At 38.5% G+C, this 17,655-nt stretch overlaps 2 protein-coding genes across 12 annotated transcripts in view; both read right to left on the bottom strand.

Annotated features, from left to right (window-relative positions):
• The window catches only part of shroom1 (shroom family member 1), a 28,398-nt gene extending 18,671 nt beyond the window's left edge, over nt 1-9,727 (bottom strand). For 2 of the 3 annotated variants that reach the window (XM_063895174.1, XM_063895177.1), the window contains exon 1: nt 9,533-9,727. The gene's annotated coding sequence lies outside the window, so the exon portion shown is untranslated. Of the gene's footprint in view, nt 1-6,531; nt 6,738-9,532 lie in introns of those variants that run through there. The other variant, XM_063895175.1, reaches the window with a different exon arrangement.
• Nucleotides 9,728-11,397: 1,670 nt separating this feature from the next.
• Nucleotides 11,398-17,655, bottom strand: part of aff4 (AF4/FMR2 family, member 4) — a 28,390-nt gene continuing 22,132 nt past the window's right edge. For all 9 annotated transcript variants that reach the window (XM_063894442.1, XM_063894446.1, XM_063894443.1 and 6 more), the window contains 6 exons: nt 17,245-17,381; nt 16,673-16,744; nt 16,462-16,555; nt 16,256-16,299; nt 15,744-15,961; nt 11,398-15,271 (listed from right to left, as the gene is read on the bottom strand). In XM_063894442.1, the coding sequence (XP_063750512.1) occupies nt 15,144-15,271; nt 15,744-15,961; nt 16,256-16,299; nt 16,462-16,555; nt 16,673-16,744; nt 17,245-17,381 (693 nt within the window). In that variant the 3' untranslated portion in view covers nt 11,398-15,143. The remainder of the gene's footprint in view (nt 15,272-15,743; nt 15,962-16,255; nt 16,300-16,461; nt 16,556-16,672; nt 16,745-17,244; nt 17,382-17,655) is intronic.

Genomic DNA, 17,655 nt, shown 5'->3' with positions numbered 1-17,655 from the left:
CAAAATGAACATCGATTAACTGAATGCAAACAGGCTATTGTGAGCATTTACAGTACAGTTTCAGGGCACTGCATGGATGTTCACCATGGTGTGGTGGATGACAGCGGACAGTACTTGAGTTTGTGGTTCTTCAGAAAGAAGAGAAAGTGACAGGAAGTGAAACTCAACTTGTCTGACTATTTCAAACAACTATCAATATAAAAACCATACAATAAAACAATCTGCTATCTATGCTGGGTAAGCTTGGTGTCCATATCGATCAGCAGGCCAGACACCTGGCCCTTTATGGCCACATGGCACTCTGACACTCGATGCCTTATCACTGTTTGGTTGTTTGGTAGAGGAACATGGAAAGGAATGTGCTTGATAAGCAGCTAGGGCAGGTACAGGTACAGCAAGGAGAGCAAACAGGTGGTTATATTCAGCACACACAGCTATCAGTTTGACGTCTTAAAACAAAACCAGCAAATATTATTCAAATACTTTCATCTACTTATTTACTGCTCTGTTTATCTCACACATCTACACCTCAAGCCACAGAAAGGATTCAATCAACCTGTAAGGACACAATGGAATAAGCATTTCTGTAGTCCCACCATTGTCCTTTGTGCTCGATAAAGTTATTGAGTTCACTGCTGTATTCAAATAAAAAAGTGTATAGCAGAGTCTACGTGCAATGCATTTATTGCATTTGCAGACGTCAGGTGAAGATGAGACAATAAGAGGATAGCTGACAGGACACTTCCTGGTAGAACAAACTGTGCATACATGAAGATAACAGGAAAATAGACCTTTGGTGTACATTTAATAAAGCAACGTGATGTCTTGTCAAATTAGTTTAAAAGGAAAGTTAGGACTTGTACGTGACATTCAGTACCATCCTGATTATTCTGTGAGGCTTTATTATATCACAAGGACACGTTTAGTTCTAATACCCGTTACATAATGATATTAGATACTTAATCTTGCAGTGAGGGAGTTATACACTGAAAGAAGACAGCGTTATAATGTTCCAAGGACAAATTTTGAAAGCACTAATTAGTAAAATTGTTTTGCAATGGAACTGAGGGACACAGCATACACTTTTGATTTAGTTTTCAATTCATCCAACTAAAACATATCCAAAAAGGGGAATTCATTTAGGCACACACAGATGTAAGTAGCCTTGCACAACAACATATTTCATGAGAAAACCCTCAAAACGTTATCCCTATCTTTCTACAGTCACACAAATCCTAAATCTTTACATCAACACACTATCCAGTTCACTTTGAGATACTCAGAAAACATCATTAGAAGTGGGTGTTTCCCCTCCTGTAATTGCTCGACCTCCTGGAGTGGCCGATGTCGGGTTACAGTACTAAATGACCGGCTGAGCTCCAACACAACAGAATTCCTCGTCTGGCCTTATTGCTCCCCTAGACCCGCCTAATATGAGGCAATTACCACCAAGGAATGGATATTTTAGATCATAGAGCGCAATCAAAGCTTATACAGAATAATAGGGACTAGTTATGAAGGGAACAGTAAATTCCCCTCTGCTCACACAAAACACTGAGAGATTAAGGCATCAACCAAAGTGACCCTATCTGTCAACACTACCATTCTTTGCTTGTTAAGCTCTCTGCACACCCCCACGGGTGTTTCAGTTACTTTTACTGATCAGAATGCTGCTCAGAAGGAAGCTGTGGGTGAGCTCATCGGACACTATGTGCCGATAACAATGGTCACAGGAGTTTGTTTATCATTTATTTCAAAAGGCCTCTTTTCACTGAGGACTGTTTGACACGTCACAGCGGGTAAAGTTCAGGCGCGACTGATAAAATAAATTATTGCTGAATTCCTTTTAGCTGAGGTCTAATAAAAACACTGTGTCATTGATCGACGGGTGTGTGCATACCTTTTTTAGGAATAGTTAAACATTTAGAAAAAGACAGTTAGTTTCTTTCTTGCCAAGAGTTGGATTGGAAGATAGATCTTTTTCACATGGACATTTTAATTTGTCATTGAAGGAAAAGCACCAATTAAATTGATTAATGACGGCTCAGTCACATTAAGTGCTGCAATAAGCTGTTCTACTTTTCCACTTGGAGCGTACACTGAAAAAACTGAAACGTTGACTTTAATTAAATGTATTATGTCAACAAATTTCACACAACTGTATAAGATTTGTTGAAGGCAATACTATTAAGTTGAACGTAAGTTGAATGTGTTATTTAAACTTAATATTATTGTTTTCAACTAACCTAATACAGACGTGAAATCTGTTGACCTAATACATTTAATTAAAGTCAACGTCTCGTTTCTTTCAGTGTAAGGCCATTCTATTTCACGTTCCTTTACAGTTTAGTGAAAACATCTGTACGGGTTGATTCAAATATTATCAAGAGACACCTAACAAACGCTGCTGCATCAAATCAAAGATGCAGAAAATGTTAAACCAATACAGATTCTACACTGACGTGAGAGAAAAAGATTCACTTACACTAGCAGTCATTCGAGCAAGAAGCTCCTGTTATTACACGAGTATTACAATGACATCATGTCTGGAAGGAAGGAGAAAAAGGCCCAAAAAAACAATCAGTCTAAATAAGATAAAGGTGTGAGAAACTGGGTCACCTTACTCTAATATGGTGTGATGAAAGTGAACAGGCATGCCTCTAATCTGTCCTTTCATACCTGCCGGGATGCTTAAAGCTGCATGAAAAGGACAGTCCAGATACATGATACGCTGCTTGTAGAGCAGCAGCAGCTAGGACAACAAGGAAACATTTGCTCAGTGTTGCACCACAGATTTGAATTGCAAAAGAACCGGCCAGGCAGACAAGGACACTGTGTGTCTGTGTGAGGGCCAATGGTTAATGTTCACTTCCCCCTACTGCACCCAACATGGCTGCCACCTGAAGTCAACAACAGATCAGCGCCAGGACAATGACATAATTTTGAAAGAGAGGCTCCAAAAACATTTGGAAAAGGAGGCAAATGAATTAGTAAATTCTCCAGCTTTTGTTTTGTGGAACAAAGAAGGTGCAGATTATCAGGAGAACTAAACCCTGATAAACAGAGCACATTACGCCAAGTGGAGCAGATAATACATAATTAAGCAGAAGAAGATAAGGACATATTTTGGGTAACTGGTGACCTTAAATGCCAAATCATTCTGTCTCATATTACCACTCACATTTACACTTCCACCTAACAATCATTCTCCAGACTTAGGTTAAAGCATTTGAGGAGTATTGATAGCTTTTATTTAAATCCTGATTGTATTCCCCTGATCTAGCCTACTTTACTAAATTACAGTCTAAATAAAATGCTGAATATATGCTTTGAATTTTTCCAGACAGTTCAGATTCTTCTCCATCATCACTGTAAAAACACACGAAAAACTGTGGCAAATCAACTTAATGCTTCACAGTTTCACATTTACTCATCAGAGATCAGTTAAGCTGCTCATTTAATTTCCAAACTAGTGAAATGTCCTCGCTAAAGTAGAGTTTGTTGTATAGAGCTCAATGTATTGCTAGAATCCAGTTAAAAACCAGTTACTCTCAGTTTTAACAGACCGTATCTTTGGCTTCCTCTCATATCAAAACAAGTATCAATGAAATGTATAAGCTACTAAAGAAAAACAGTAACAAAAGAATTGCAAATATACCAAATGACCCCTGAACAGCTGTTATAACTAAACACAGAGTGTTTGTAATACCCATCATAACTATAAAAAGCCTTAACTTGGGCCCCATAAAAACGAAGGGGAAAGTTTGAGTAATTTTGCTCACGTAGAGCCAAACATCTGACTAGCAAGGAATGTATCTGCTCTTCTCTCCTCCTCCTCACTCTCTCAATCTCCACACCAGGTCTACGGGGGAATTTTTCTGTAAAATGAACCAAGAAGGAATTTGATTTACTGGACAACTTAGCGCTCGAAAAGCAGAACTTTGCAAAGATATCAGCTTTCAATGTCAATGGCTTTTCCATGCCAACATACTGTACAAACTAGGGCTGTTAAACTTCTTAAAAATCACACCAGCACATAGCAACAGCCTTGCCAACACACATAGTTAACATTTGACCAGTTTTATAATTCTTCATGAAGCAGATGATCAGTGCAACACAGTCACCAATTTTCCCCTGAACAGGCTGATAAGGCTCTCAAACTGAGTAATCCTGGGTAAGCGCTTTTCTTATGAGACGTTTACTTTATGTTGCATGAAAGCTATATGAGAAAAACAATGTAACAATGAAAAACAATAATGATTATTTTATCCGGGATACAGTAGCTCTTTGTTAGCTTGGAGCTCTTTTACAACTTGGATTGTGAAAAAAAAAAAACGTGAGCCGACCTCCATCTCAGAAATAACAGAACATATGTCGGAGCTCTTTTGAGAGAACGAATGTGGGGGTGCGGATAATTGCACACTCCCTCCCTCCTACACCTCAGGATATAGACTGCAAAATCTCCTTTTATATCCACACCTCCAGAGATGGAAAACTCAGTGTTAACTTTTAATTGCCCTGCTTTTGAAACACATACAGTAACCTAATAGTCCTGATCATCGTGCTCAGGAGTCAAGTGATTTCTAATCTCCATTGTGTTTCACAGCACCGAGGCTGCCACTAATTTGGTGGGAGCTGATCACAATGAGCTCCTTTTACTGCTGGCAGCGCAGGTTTCCTACCTCAGAGCAGGGGACGAGAAGGGGATCAGAAGAGGAAGGGTGGTGGATAAGGGGGGGACGGGGGGGGGGGTTTAAGGCTGTAAAACAAATCACACAGATTAAACCTCACTAGAAAACACACTCTGGACTTTGTAACCTGGCAGTTTGTTAGTCAGATGTGGTGCTGCCTGACGATCGGGTTATGCAAAGGTGACACACGCTTGTTTATTTCACTAGTTTTGCTTCCTGTGTTGTTCAGTTTCTTCCTACAGTGAGTTCATTTCTGTAGGTCCTTGCTGAATGCATGCTTTACTTTTTCGTTGTTGGTTTTTGTCTCGTTCTGGTCAGCTGGTAGGTTTTTCATCTCACTTAAATAGCTTTATTGGGGCTGACAAAACATAATACAACATATTCGCCACCTTAGACTGAAAATACAACTAAATCTCAACCCAAGTGTCGAGGTCGTTCCGGCTCCGATTGGACACATCAGAAAAACATCAAGCTTCTACTTCCAGCCATGTCAGACATCTGTAAATGCCTCTTTTATTAGTCAATATCACAGGCACATTACTGCGTCCATGGCCAGCTCAGGTCTCAGTGTGACAACGTCTCACACACACCTTTTCATCAGGGGCTGTGAAACCTGAGAAGGCCGTCCAGCGAACCTGTTAACATGTGTGTTGTGGAGGTACACACACACACACACAACACGCACACACACACACACACACACACACACACACACACACACACACACACACACACGGCTCCGTCGTCTAAAATACAGTATAACAGTTACAGTATTTTTCATTTTATCGCTTTTTCTCTTTCTCTCTTAGTAGGCCTTTTGGCATGTGGAAATATCTGTTCATGGCACAATAATGAAAACCACAGCCTTCAACGCAGATCTCAAAAATAAAAAGATACATGTATTCCCACGGTTCTTAGCCCTTGAAGACCGTACCTTACCTTGTTAGGTCAGGTAATGCTAAATGTAAACATAGCTTTTGTTTATTTAGAAGAAAACCTTTAAATACTTTTGTTTATAGTGACTGTAGCTGCTACAACAGTTGTGTTTTCTGTCCATCTATTATTCTAATAAAGATGAGAACTTCCTATACAAAAAGGTAGCTCGCACATACTTGCATGACATAGGACACTGCCATATCCCAGTGAGGATCCCATAGGGCTTTACAATAGTGTAGGTGTGGTGCTGTCAGATAACCAGACAGACACACATAACCATACACACTTCCCAGCTGGCCTCAGGGGTCTCGTATTAGCCAGTGATAACCTCTGTCAGCCATTTGTCTCCTTCTCATCCATCTGCTCTATAGGCCTCTCTGTGCCCACGACAAAAGAAAGAGGATCTGACAATAACTCACAACTGCAGTCTGTGGCCAAATCCAAGTGACCAACAAAAGCCCCCTGGCCCTGCCTGCAGAAATATAACTCTTAAGTAACAACTGATGAAAAGAAACCCATACAAAAGATGGAGAAAGACTGTCAAATAGGAGTGTGAATGTCTTTTTTTCAACATAAAATGTGTGACTTATCGATTAGACAGGAGGCTGTTCTTGTAGTGTTTTCCAATAGAAGACACAACAAATAAAACCAATTTGTAAAAGGGTACAGAAAACCCTATGGTTTTAAGAAAAAAATAAACCTTTTAAGAACACGTTTGCCTATTTACACATTCAGCACTCATGGATATTTGATGTTAATACCTTAAGTCTTTAAAGTGATTACGGATTTTATGAATGCCAAAGGTTGCTATATTGAGCCGCTTTGCTTATGCCTCTATAACTACCAAAAAAGCCCCCAGGTATTACTTGTGAAAGTATTTTGAAAAATGTAAATTTGCACTTACTTCTGCTTTAATCCTGATCATCTAGTGAATGAACATCAGGATATTTCCCTATTCATGTTTTCACCGTGCCTTCTTGCTCCAACATCCACACAGTTCTTTCCTTTAAAACCTATCATTTATTAATCCAGTGGTGAAAATGTAGCTTGAACATGGCATCTTAAGCAGGCCTCTCTCTTCCTCATCTGTGCTCTGACTGTAGAGGAACAAATCTTCCACTGTGATCTTATCAGCGCTTAAACAGACCATCCTACAATGATGTCATCCAGCCTAAGCGTACCTGAATACCTGTGATCATGCACTGAACTGTTCATCCATTACCTTATCAACCTATCCAAGGCTGTTCGTTTTAAAATAGAGCATGTCATGATGACTAACACAAATCAGATCCACACACCTCATGTTAACTACTCTCCATGCTAGCACAGTTACAGTTTCATTAGTTGAGGAATCAACATGGTGAACAAAATTGTTTTATATAAACCTGACCTTAGGTCCTCTAGAGTTTCTCTCAAATATGTCATCCTGTAGTCCGATTTTATTAAACATTAAAGTTTTAGTAATAACAGCAGCGTTGGACTTTGGTCAGCTGAGTAGCATTTAGTTTGTAGCTCTATTTTACAAGCAACTTTTTTGGGGGGGGACTAAAACGTATCCTTGTCAATCCCTGTTAATTAAATCTTCAGTTTTCTCAATAACAATGCATACAAAAATATTCTGATAGTTGATCACATCAGTTGATTTAAATCCCAATCAAGCTGTTAGTGGTTTATACACAAAAGCATCACAAATCCTACTTTTTTTTTATCTGATTACACTCTCAGTCAATCATTTCCCCCGTTGAAAAACACACTATTGTATTCCCCGTCCGTTAAGATGATTCATTCACAGCTATTTCCTTAACCCATTGATTTCCCTGAAACCAACAATGCCAGAGAAAGCCTCACATTATGCAGGTACAAAGGAAGAGGTGGAATTACTTCCATTCCAGGAAAATGTAAACATCACAGGTAAGACCAACGGAAACTAATAAGCTGTTAAAGGATTTCTAACCACAACACCTTCCTGCCGCATTCTAAACCATTGTTTCACTGTGACACCTTGACTAGATTTCAAAGTGATGCCATACAGAGTGCTATCGATTTGATTACAGCACCGTTAGGGTGTTTGATAACATTTTAAGTGTGTATTCCTTCAATGTGTGCATGCAGTTGCTAATTGCTGCAGAGTTCATCTGTACATATCTGGATCTCAACTATTTTTGCTTCACATAGCCAAACCTGTTCGTTCATCCTTGCAGAGGTGGGCTGGGAGAAAGGTCACTAAAAGAATGTAAACATCCAAGTAAAAACCAAACACACCCAGAGTAATTTTCCACTATTAAATGAACGACCAGAACATGCCACTCCTAACCTCTAACCCCTAACTTATTGCTTTTTAAAAATCTAATAACTCCTTTTTTGTGCACACATTTTTTATCACTTGAGGGGCTGAAGGAATGATAGCCATAGGTAAATGCAGAGAAAGAGGTCATATTTCATCCCGCCGGATAAGTTTACATGCATGGCCCTTGGCTTTGTGACCCTACTCTATTTTATAACCTGGCCCTTCTATTTACTTCTTTTGTTTCCGGCATCCTTTGTTCCTTAATCATCCTGCATACACACACAACACTTATACTCACGCCACCATACACACAACCGTATGCAGCTACCACCAAATGTGTATTGGCATTGGCACATGTTTCAATGTTTTGGCTTTGTGTAATGAATTCATTAGCTGAGTTAGTATCTGTCATCCCCCAGCCATGCATGACTTTCCAAGTAGTGTGACACTAGTTGAGTTTCAAATCAACAGGTGTTAATGTGGGAACCTGTGTGCAGAAGGTGGATGCATGCTTTTGGTTTCTCTGCCTCGGTACATGAATTATCTCTTTCTTTGTGTATACACATGCATTACACATACATGCACACCTACTCTGCACAAATGTCTCAATAAGGCACTCTTTGCAGCCTTCAGGTCACTCTATGGGTGCAGCAGGGCATCCAGCAGCAGCACAGAGAGGGCAGTGTGCTCCTGCTGCTCCCACCATCTGACCAATGTACCACATGAGTGCTTCAGTTTCAACCATAGCACAAAACACCAGTGTCTGGTTTCCCCCAAAGCAACACCACCACAGCCACGGGCGCCTTTTGTTCCCACCTTAAATAAAACATAGGCCAGTCATTAGGTAGAAAGGCTCTCCTGTGCATAATTCAGGGCCAGGTATCAATTTGAGGCAAGGAGATAAGGTTAGGAAAAAACAATGTGTGTTGTTGTCACACTACTGTCAAACAACAGGCATTGTATGGATAATGTGCAACATGGAAAGTAAGAAAATGGCAATTAAATGTGGTCATAACATTGGTTTGGGTTGATGTTTGTCTCTACATTATGTATCCATTACAGGGATGCCACTAGAAGTCATGTAACATCATTCAAAATGGTAATTGTTTTCACTGGAAAATTGAAATATAAGGTTTGAAAAGATACATTCAGTTAACTTAAATGTTATCTATTATAAACGATAAGCATTATGTGAACGAATATAGGTAAATACAATGAGGAAGCCAAACTATAGCACTCAACACATAAATGAAGACGTAAAAAATAACAAAACGTTCATACCTAGTTAGGCAGAAGTTGGATATACAATTCTGTATCAGTACTAGTTTGAAAACAAATTTCTCAATGGGATTATTAAATTATTTCCGATTCTGATGTTCAAAAATACAATGACAGCATTCGTTTGCTCATGCGTTGCTCTTCGATCACTAAAAAGGACGTTTATTTTACTGGCGAAAAGCATCAGAACTTTAAAACTATACTATGTGGAATATGACAGATTTCTATATAGCTATTTTTAGTAGAAGTAGTAAGCAACAGGTTGACAGTTGACAACCGAAACTGAACAGCCACGGCGATACCAGATGCACCTGCTGCTACCAACGTCCCCTTTACGTACCTGCTTATTTCCAATCACTTGGCTGTTTTCAACTTGTACTCCTTGTTTCTTTTCGGGTGGGATTTCACTTCTCGAGGGGATAACGGTGAGAAACAACACATAAACTAACGGATTAATTTCACTTTTTTGTAGTAACGTGCCTCGTCGCAACGGGTAATGAGCTTTCCTTTTTCCTTCGCTCGCAGTTAGCTTACCTTATTCCCTGCAGAGAGGGAAAGAAGCGGATGAAAGGTAACAGAGGATCACAATGACCAATCAGACGAGGCGGGAGGAGGGTCATTTGGGAATACACGACATCCCATTGGTCCATCCGTGTTAATGGCGGAATAGTGAAAAGGGGAATTTTTCGGCATTGTTCTGATGTTCTCCAGTTCACTGGAAAGAGGCAGAAGCTAAAGCTGCATAGTGCAAGTTAAACTGTTATACTGAACTCACTGAACAATACATTTAAAAGGATTAAAGGAACATGTTAATATTTACAAGCAATATAAGTAAAACTGACGAGAAGAACGCAGAACAAAGTGGAGAAAACAAAAGTCTACAAAAGAGTTAATGTTCTCAGGGCTGCGCAATGTGGATTGGAAGGAGCTAATCATTTCTAAGAGGCTCTGCAATGCAAAGCTATATAAACTACTTTGAATACCTTTGTTTCATTCATGCACCATCTATTTCTTATTGTAACAGGCAAACAACCGAAGCTCAGCGTGTATGGATGACTCAGGCCAATCAGCAGGCATTATTTGTCAGTATTTAATTTGACAAAGATTGGAACATGTGCTTTTTTGTACACATATGTTTTACTTATATTATACTAATTTATATTAGATATCTATTATTCTAAGGCAGAGTCAAATTATGTGAATGTTTTAGATAGTCACATAGCATGAAATATACCAGAGTATTTACGTCATTCTTTTTCAAACCATAACTATTATAATATGATCATTTGGGGAGAAGTGTCAACAAAGCAAAAATACAAAGTATCCAGTTTATTTTAAAAATTACCACACATTTTCTCCAGCATGCAATGACTTGAAATGTATAGAATAGCTTTTCTTTTGTTTTGAATACGAGAGTACAATCCAGGAAACTTTTCTAATACTAATACGATCAAATACAATATTCCCAGTGAATGTAATGAAAATTAAATGACACTTTGGCTGAAATTGATCAGACAACTGTAATGAGAGTAGCAATTTATGACCACTTGGTGGCAATTTATTCTCTAAGAACGAAATCACACGCTGGGCCTGATGTGAGCCTGTTGGGTCTGTGTAGAGCCAAGTCACTACAGGAGTAGATAAAAATAATGTCAACATTACAGTTAAAGGGGCTCAGTTCAAACACTGCTACACAGCTCGGTGAGAAAACTCAAATTAGCAATACATATGTGTCTAACTACTTCCATATCTGAGGAGAGTATTTTAATTCTTATTTTAACTCATTTAGTCTCCTGCTGTAGTTACCTCATAGGTTAAGTAAAACAAAACCAAAGACTCTTTAATGGAACACAATGCATTGCAATAACGTAATCCATGTCAAACTGAATTCTAAACTTAAAAATTATATATGAATGATGTTTTGGCCTGTAGTGGCACTATGGATCACATGAGCATAAGCAGCTTGTTTTGCCGAGTCAACATTGCTTAAGTTTGTTAAAAAGAAATCTCCACAGGGAATCTTTAAATTGTTTATTCTGTCAATCTTCTCAGAATATCTAATTTGTAACTTTTTACCCTTTTAAGTTTTACCTAAAGAATGTATCAAAACATCACCTGTTGCTATGAATAATCTGGTACTGAAAAAAACATTATGAAAGGCCTAAAGCGTTACTTACTATAATACATAAAATGAGCAACACTCCATTAAACATATCCATATATATTTTATTCTCAATACGGCAAAATACAAAGAATATTCAGGACAGACTCTCATTAGTCACAATTAATACTCACTTCACAAGAATGCTTAAATTACATAACCTAAGTTTGAAGATCAAACTCATTGAGTACCTTTAATCATATTGCATCCATCATATATAGTATCTCTATCATCAGTTCTCTTAAAACTAATCCAATTTAGACTATTGTACATAGTGTATGCTGCTGGCCTCACTTTAGAGACGACTTTTTAGAAAAAAAAGTTGTTATACAACATACTGTATAAACTGCTACAACTGTTTTGACCTGTAGAGAAATACCTCTGTTTCAAAAGACATGTTGGACCAATTGTTCAAAAGGGACACATAGTAAATACATTTCTCTCGTGAGGAAGAAACAGACATGGTTTTACAGAACCGACTGTACACACCATCCATCCATCCCATGAGATCAACAATATACACTTCATGAAAAGTAGACGCCTCCATATCAAATACAGAGAAGACAAAATATTCGCACTTGGATCTAGAGACATTAATGATTATGTAGCGACCATGATACTGGGAGACAGTGAAGCAGAAGACAAAGTATACAAGAGCGGTAAGAAAACAGGAGTGAGAAATCAATTTGATATACAGTGTTAAGAGACTCGGATGTACTCTGTAACAGCTTGGAAGAAGGACTGAACACAAAAGCCCAGAGGGAAAAAAAATGTGCATAAAGTATCTCACAAAATGTATTTACAGCATTTTAAATTTCAATAAAAATGTCAAACTGTAGTAGAAATTCACCCTTAAAGAAATGTTATATTTACAATTTATACATTTGTATTTAAATAGAAACATGCAAGTGTTAACATCTTTCTAGTGAATGTCAAAAAAACTCATCTTACCCTGGATTCTTTCAAGTTAGAATTAATATTAATTACTACTTACAAGGAAATCTCATCATGAACAACCCAGATACATTTACATCATCTTATCTCATAAAATGGTACTCCTTAAAATGGCAAAATAGAAAAAAATATTAAGCGAAGGGGCAGAAAAATAAATAAGTGTGAGTAGCAAACTGTTAAAAATTACTCTAATGCTAAATTTTGTACATTTGACTACAAGATAGTGTAGGGAACACAAGGCGCGGACCTGTACTTACAAAGTGTACCAGTGTATGAAGACATTTACTGGGCTGGCAAAACCCACAGAGTAATTCCTATGAGAAAAGTGGCCTCCAGCTTTAAGTACAAAATGGCTCAAGCCATCGGTGTTTGGTTATAAAAACAGACCTATATACACATTTATACCAAACCAGTAGACAAAATTGCAAAAGCTAAAGGCATTGGACACTTGAGTTCAATAGGTTTCTCACTGAGGCGGGAAAAAAAAGCTGGGGAAAAAAATCCCAAGCCAAAATATTAAAATTTTCCAAAGAAACAGATCCATTTTTGTTGTTGTAAAAAAATCCTGCATAGATTAAAATCATACCTCCTCTGGCTTTCTCTTTTTCAAGTGCCAGAGGAAATAACAGTATCCCCTCCTACAATAAAGACCAGGGAGCCAGTGAAGAAAAAAATATATATATAAAACATAACCAAAAAAGGTCAAACATGAGCCAAATTGTAAATTTACTACTATGCATTTTGTCTTGAGATGAAAAGGGTGATAGATGAAATGTCAATGCATCACGTTTATGTCTGAAAATGTAAGAAAAGTGCCACAAAGTGTAGACTATCACAAGTCTGAAACTTTCCGTTGGTTCCTTTTGTCAAACTGATTTCATCCTTAAGCAAAACAAACCAACACTAGTTATTTACTATTTGACCCAGGCTTGAACATCTCTAGCATGTTTCAGAAGGAAGTGGTCTAAAGACAAGTACAAAAAAAAGGGACAGTCCTTCATGTCGTTCACCATTACCAAACACCCAAGTGTCATTAACAGCTTCATTCAAAAAACCCTACCACTTTTCCCATGATGAAAACCAGAAAATGTAAAACTAATAACAGAAATGTTGGCATACAGTGTGACTCCTGTCTCCCTACTGGCTGACACGTTTCATATCTACCATCGTGTAATAAAAGTATGGATAAAATTTAAATAGGAAACATTACATTATTACAAATACTTTGCATCTCATAACCCTTGGTTGAACCCTGTTTTAAAAGAATGCATTTGAAAAGTTATACTTCTGCATGGCCAGAGGAAAAGAAAAAAAAAAGAACTGCATGGTATATAAATAAAATCTTTATTGGCCGTTATACTCCTTTTCTGAAATATATATAATGATAGATTTAAAAACTCTTTGTTCTATAAAAGCAACACTGACGAGTTTGCCTCTCTTAAGTCTTTCCTTCCATACGGATTTGCTTTTATTGTGTCAAATTAAGGGCCCAGTTTTTATAAACGGTAATGTAAATAACTGCATTGTATATGTGGAAATGAACTTCAATACTTAAGACACTCCCTGCTGTTACTTAGAAAAATACACTCTGAGCAAACAAAGGGGATCAAAAACAGAATAACACTGTCTACATGTGACTCTTCCTGGAGGAGATTTCTCAATGAACAATGTAGCTATGTGAAGAAACATCTTAAATGGAAGGGACCTGTATTCTGGAGCTTCAAAAGACAGCAAATCTCTCAGAGAGAACATTAAGGTGACCAATTTTATTAAGGTCAAGAGTCTAAAAGCCCTTGCTAGCAGCCTCTAGAGGCCATGCTGCTCCTTGCATCAAACTGGAGTACAGTGGTTTGTAATAATTGACCAACACTTTCTAGCAGGGCTTAAAGGAGATTGTGATCCTGGAAAAATGTTTACACTGTTAAAATCCAAAACACTGATAAAGAGAACATTTATAAATATGTGCGTGTCAGAAGTATTAATCTGCTGTGCACAGTGGCTCTTCCTACAGTCCGTCCTTAAAACGTTCAGGCATTTTTCAAGATAAGCTCAGCACTTAGAGACTCTGAAGGAAAGATAAATTAAAATCGTGTAATGCTTCATTTGTGACCAACACTCCTCTTTGCTCTAAAATGCATTTATAGGACTTGCTTTTGAATTGAAAGACTGCAATTAAAATCATAAATGTTGCTAGCTTCCATTAACTGCAAAATGCTTCAAATGCATAAAATAAGTTTAAAGGGAAAATAATAACTATTTATTCAGATATGAGGGGTGGCTGTTTGTTTCCCTGTTGCTCACATACAAGGCACAAAAATGATAAAGAGAAACCTTCATTTTAAAGCACCTTTGGTGTTCATGGGAGGTACTTTGGTGAGACAAAGTTAAATAAAAAGTTAAAAAGCCAAAAGTAGCCTAAAAACCAAACCCCATTTATAAGCGATTTCATAACAAATAATTCACCCAGCGATTCTGTGCCGAATAGATAAAACCATGGCCTTCAAAGATTGTATGAATGCCGATATATGAAGCATAAGCTGTTTGTTCCTGTGCTGCGGTTTGGATGCTTCTCCCTGTGTGGCGCTGTCGACGGTGTGAGATGTTCTGGATTGCTCAGTGTTTTTGGCAAGCTGGTGTAGAAAATGGACACAGTGTTGGAGATATGTCTGAGAAGTTCATCACGTGTGTGTACATGGAGGACCAGACGTGGACTGTGTGTGTCCGCACAGTACATCATTGTATGTGTGGCTGTCTGAGGGCATGCGTGTGTGTCTTTGAGCACATGTTGCAGAGGTGTTTTTGTGTGTGGAAGCAGCGTACAGGGAGGGAGTCCCTGCTAAGGAATAAGCTTAGCGTCCAGACGCAGCCAGTGGAGGCCCTGCCGCGTGTAGCGCACCAGTTCTGTCATGCTGCTGGTGTTGAAGATCAGAGGACCCATCACCTTGTCCAACTCCAAAAAGAACTCTGGGAAAACAAAGAGGTAGCGAGAGAATCCGAAAGAGGTTAACACATACGAGGAATTTGTCTTGGTGTATACGATGCATACATAAATACAGGCAACTTAGATACATTGTAAGAAAGGGACCAAAAAAAATCGAACAATTCGAAAATCTATATATTTACATGAAATAGATATACCGGAAAAACTACATACAGTATAATATGAGAGAATACTACACAGATAAATAACAATAAAATATGTGCAGTATTGTTATAAAGTGGAAAGCCTTTTCAGACATTAAATGAGGAGGCAGAGTCAGTTTAAAAGCCGGTGACTTGAGGCCTGTTCAAGGTTGGACAAATAATCTCATCTGCTCAGAGCCTTATATTGTGTTCTAGAATTCCTTGTTGTTAATATACCATTACTTCATATTCAAAACCCAACGATAGTAAATGTCACTGAACAAAATCATTTGTCTGTTCTCAGGTGGTTTACCTTTCTGCTCCTTGGATAGCTGCTCCGCCTGGTCCCAGACCTCTGTGGCGTACAGGAAGTTGGATGTGACCTGGACGTAGCTGGCAGCCATCTGGTGGATACGCTGAGGTATGGTCACTGACGAGCTGGCGCTGCTGCTGCTGCTGACCGACGAGTAGCTGCCGGCCGTGCCTGGCGACAGTTTGGGAGACACCGGAGAGGGCATGCCTGCTGCCTTGCTGCGTAAGCAAATAGAAACAAGCAGAAAAACGTTTGGTACAAGGCAAAGTATGTTACAAAGACACCTTATAGCTGTATTTACGTCATTCCTGCCCAGTATGATTAGAGATTCAAACTGTTTTTCACAATAAGATGTTAAACTAATAAGAAATGATTATCTAACACCAGTATTTCCAATAGTTTCCAAAGCTTTATGTGAAATTCCAAAACTTTCCTTTTTTCCCTCACAATCAACACAGATGTCTCCTTAATCATGATTAACATCCAATAACCAAAATGAGCACATTACTTACTTTCCCATTCCAGGAGAGGGAGCCTGGGTGTTACTCAGAGAATTCTGTCGAACAAAATGAGGGGGGAGAACATTATGTACACAGCAGGTTACACATTGACAGAAAAAAAAAGATACATTCATGGAATTGAGATTGTGCTCCTGTGGTCTGGAAGGTTTCCCAAGCAACACTGGGTTTTAGCTAGGACAGAAAAAAAGGAAAAGTACCTTTAAGTGTTCTGTGAGTGTTTTGGAGTATTTTAGTGCGCTGTCCTTCCTCAGCTTGAATAACCGCAGGTAGAGAAGAGACTGGCACCGTAGGCTGTAAAGAGAAATGGGTTCGTATTGATCTCAAAGTCTCTTTTAATCTAATAGCTAGGACTTTTCGATGAAGGCTAAGAAAAGGACAACATGATTGCTTCAACAGCGGCATACTTACCAAAGCACAGCTAGCCTTTTGTCTGCTGAAGTAGCATCTGGGGCCAGGTAGCTTTTTAACTTCATAGTGTATCTGAACAAACCGACAGAACAAAGGTTAGGTTTATAGTAGAATCAGCTGCTTTATAGTTATTTAAAGAAACAATTTTATTTCAGTCCATGTTACATTTAATATAAAGTGTTTCTGCGATAATATTCATATTGATTTAGAAACTTTTTTAACTGCCTATGGGTCATCATTGTAAAGCATCTTTTTTTTATTACAGTCCTCCTTGTCAAACACTTGCGCCTACAATACCCACAATTCAACAGAACTAAATGCAGTTCATTTGAATATTTCTGTGTGTTATGGTTGTTGCAGTATATGTATTCTTGAACCTGAGCCTCAGGCAGTTATGAGGAGTAGGAAACAATTCCCCCCACCTTCAGTCTTCAGTCCAACCTGAGGCTAAACCTAAAGCAATTCCCGCATGCTGCTGATGCTACTAAAGACCTGAAAAACAACTCTGATGTGTACAGTTGGTGGAGTTTTCCGTAACAGCCTGACGAAGATTTGGATGTTTATGTTCTTACTTGATAAGCTCCACTGTTTCAGCATACATGGGGAAGGGAGACTTTGCCTCCTGGGCGCTCTTCTCCAGAGCATTACCACATTCAACGAAGGACACCACGGCATCCAGATAGTACACTGCCTTCTCAAAACGATCCAACTGTTAAAGAGGGAACAGGGACAAAAAAAACACCCAATAAAATCTCTGTTGGAGGGGCATCCTGAGGGTTAGTGGGCATAAAGAAGTCAATGCAGTCCTTTCTGAAACGGTAAAGCCACAGTGCAGGTCTAAATGTTAATCACATCACTTCTAATTTGACATGGTTTTGGTGTGGCCATGTCACATATAGCCGACATGGTTAGTGCATGATTTGGCGCTGAATACATACAAAAAATGATGTTTTCACTAAAAATAGCAATGCTAAACTCAATTA

The sequence above is a fragment of the Eleginops maclovinus genome, chromosome 11 (assembly GCF_036324505.1).
Source record: "Eleginops maclovinus isolate JMC-PN-2008 ecotype Puerto Natales chromosome 11, JC_Emac_rtc_rv5, whole genome shotgun sequence".
NCBI lineage: Eukaryota > Metazoa > Chordata > Actinopteri > Perciformes > Eleginopidae > Eleginops > Eleginops maclovinus.
Note: the sequence above shows the minus strand (reverse complement) of the source record. Positions and strands in the feature narration are given on the sequence as shown.